The sequence below is a fragment of the Propithecus coquereli genome, unplaced genomic scaffold, assembly GCF_000956105.1.
Source record: "Propithecus coquereli isolate 6110/MARCELLA unplaced genomic scaffold, Pcoq_1.0 Scaffold35, whole genome shotgun sequence".
In the NCBI taxonomy this organism is placed as follows: domain Eukaryota; kingdom Metazoa; phylum Chordata; class Mammalia; order Primates; family Indriidae; genus Propithecus; species Propithecus coquereli.
Window position 1 is genome coordinate 5132419 of NW_012149174.1, and position 1937 is coordinate 5134355.

Genomic DNA, 1937 nt, shown 5'->3' on the forward strand with positions numbered 1-1937 from the left:
ATGACGGTGGGGGAGGAGCAGGGGGTGCGCACAGCAGGAGGTGAGCAGCAGGTGAACAAGCAAAGCTTCATCTGTATTTACAGCCACTCCCCATCATGCACATCACGGCCTGAGCTCCGCCTCCCCACCCAACCCACTCCCACCCCCCACTCCACCACCATCCATGGAAAAATTGTCTTCTATGAATCCAGTGCCCGGTGCCAAAAAGGTCGGGACCACTGCATACAGCAATGAATTAGACATGGTCCTTGCCCAGCAAGGGGAAATAGGTAATTACAGTGCACTGTGATAAAGAATAAAATAAAATCAAATGTTTAATGAAAGCATCCACCAAGAAATCCTCAGTGTTATCTGAAGGATTAGGGAGATGTGGATGGGGAGTGAGGAAGGCTTCAGGGGAGAGGGGTGCTTAACCTGGGTCTCGAATGATTACTGGTGCCCCAGGTGGACAAGGAAAGGAAATTCAGCTCACACTGGGAGGACCGCATGTGCAGAGGTACAGAGATGTGAGACAGCACGTAGACTTCTGCGTGGCTCATATCCAGGATATGTGAAGACAGCAGTGGGAAGAAGAATGTACTGAGGGTTGGGGGAAGATCCAGAAGTCTTGCATTTGCCCTCCAGGTCACAGGGAGAAAGGGAGCAAGACGATTGTGCTACACCATATAGGAAGTGGAGGGAGTTCCAGCAGTGGCCTTTAATTCAATCGTGAAACAGACCATGTCATCATCTGCTGGCAGGAATTTGGTCTGGTGCTTAAAGAGGGCTTGGAATTATGGAATAAGAAAATGGACATGAGAGCTGATGAAGATAAGGAAAAGGGATGTTCTGGGGTGACATAGCTCAGGCTAGAAACCATTTACACGTCGTTGCGTCAGTGTAATTAGTGGGGTGATTTCCTCCAGCTGTGTTCAGCAGTGTGCAATTAGAAGCAGAAAGCTGAATAGTTGGAGGGATCCAGAATTGGGGCTTTGCTAGGTGGGTGGGTTGTGAGTACAAAGAAGCAGAGAGTTGAAGGTGCTGGCGAGAGTAGTTTATGGGCTTGACTGTAAGATCCAGTCTGGGTAGGGAAGGGAGTCAGGTCAGAAATGGAAGGGGAGGCCAGAGGATGGGGTGATGTCAGGGAGCATATCTGGGGGTGGGGGGAATGATTGGAGTTTAGTTGGAATGAATGAGTAAGACAACCGGAAGAATAAAAGATCCGGCTGGGAAAGTTAAGACTTTGGAGGTGATATGGCTTCAGGGGATGATAAGATCTGACTTGTGGCCCAGGCGTGGGCTGCTGAAGGGCAACAAAGGTGAAGGCGGCAATGTCAAGCAGGCCAAGGAACTGTCTGGCCAGGTAGTTGATGGGCTGTCCACAAGGGAGCAGGGAGCACGTCTCCCTGTGGAGCTGAGAACCTCCGCTCCCTGTACCACACCTATGGCTTTCTCCTCCCATCTCTGCCCCTAGGCAGATGGCTGCTCAATGCAGGCAGGAGTAGAAATGGCAGGAAATAACAGATAAGAAGTTAAGGCTAGCACTTAACTTAACACAGGGACACATATGTTTCTCAGAAGCAAGGACTGGCTTTACCCACGCTGCTGGGAAGCAGCTGCCAGCCTACGGCCCACGGCCCCTGTGCTCAGCTGCAGACCTTGAGACTTTTCAGTTTTGATATTCAGTGTTACTTTGGGGCACCATCAAACGCTATGAACTGAATGATAAAGATAAGACTGGATTAAGCTGGTTTTGATCTGCTCCAGGACAGGAATTATCTGACTTTGTGATCGCTAAAAAAAAAAAAAGAAAATTCTCCAAATTAAGGCTATACTTTATTCCTGAGCTGAGCATTAACTGATTAAAACCTTGAGGCTTAGGTTTACTACAGCACTATTCACAATAGCCAAAATATGGAGTCAGCCTAAAAACCTGCAAATCGATCTTTTGCAGCAAC

At 48.7% G+C, this 1937-nt stretch overlaps 1 protein-coding gene across 1 annotated transcript in view; it reads left to right on the top strand.

Annotated features, from left to right (window-relative positions):
* Positions 1-1937, top strand: part of LOC105815873 (coiled-coil domain-containing protein 162-like) — a 21974-nt gene continuing 20037 nt past the window's right edge. The window contains exon 1 of the mRNA XM_012651128.1: positions 1-40. Coding sequence (XP_012506582.1) covers positions 1-40 — 40 coding nt within the window. The remainder of the gene's footprint in view (positions 41-1937) is intronic.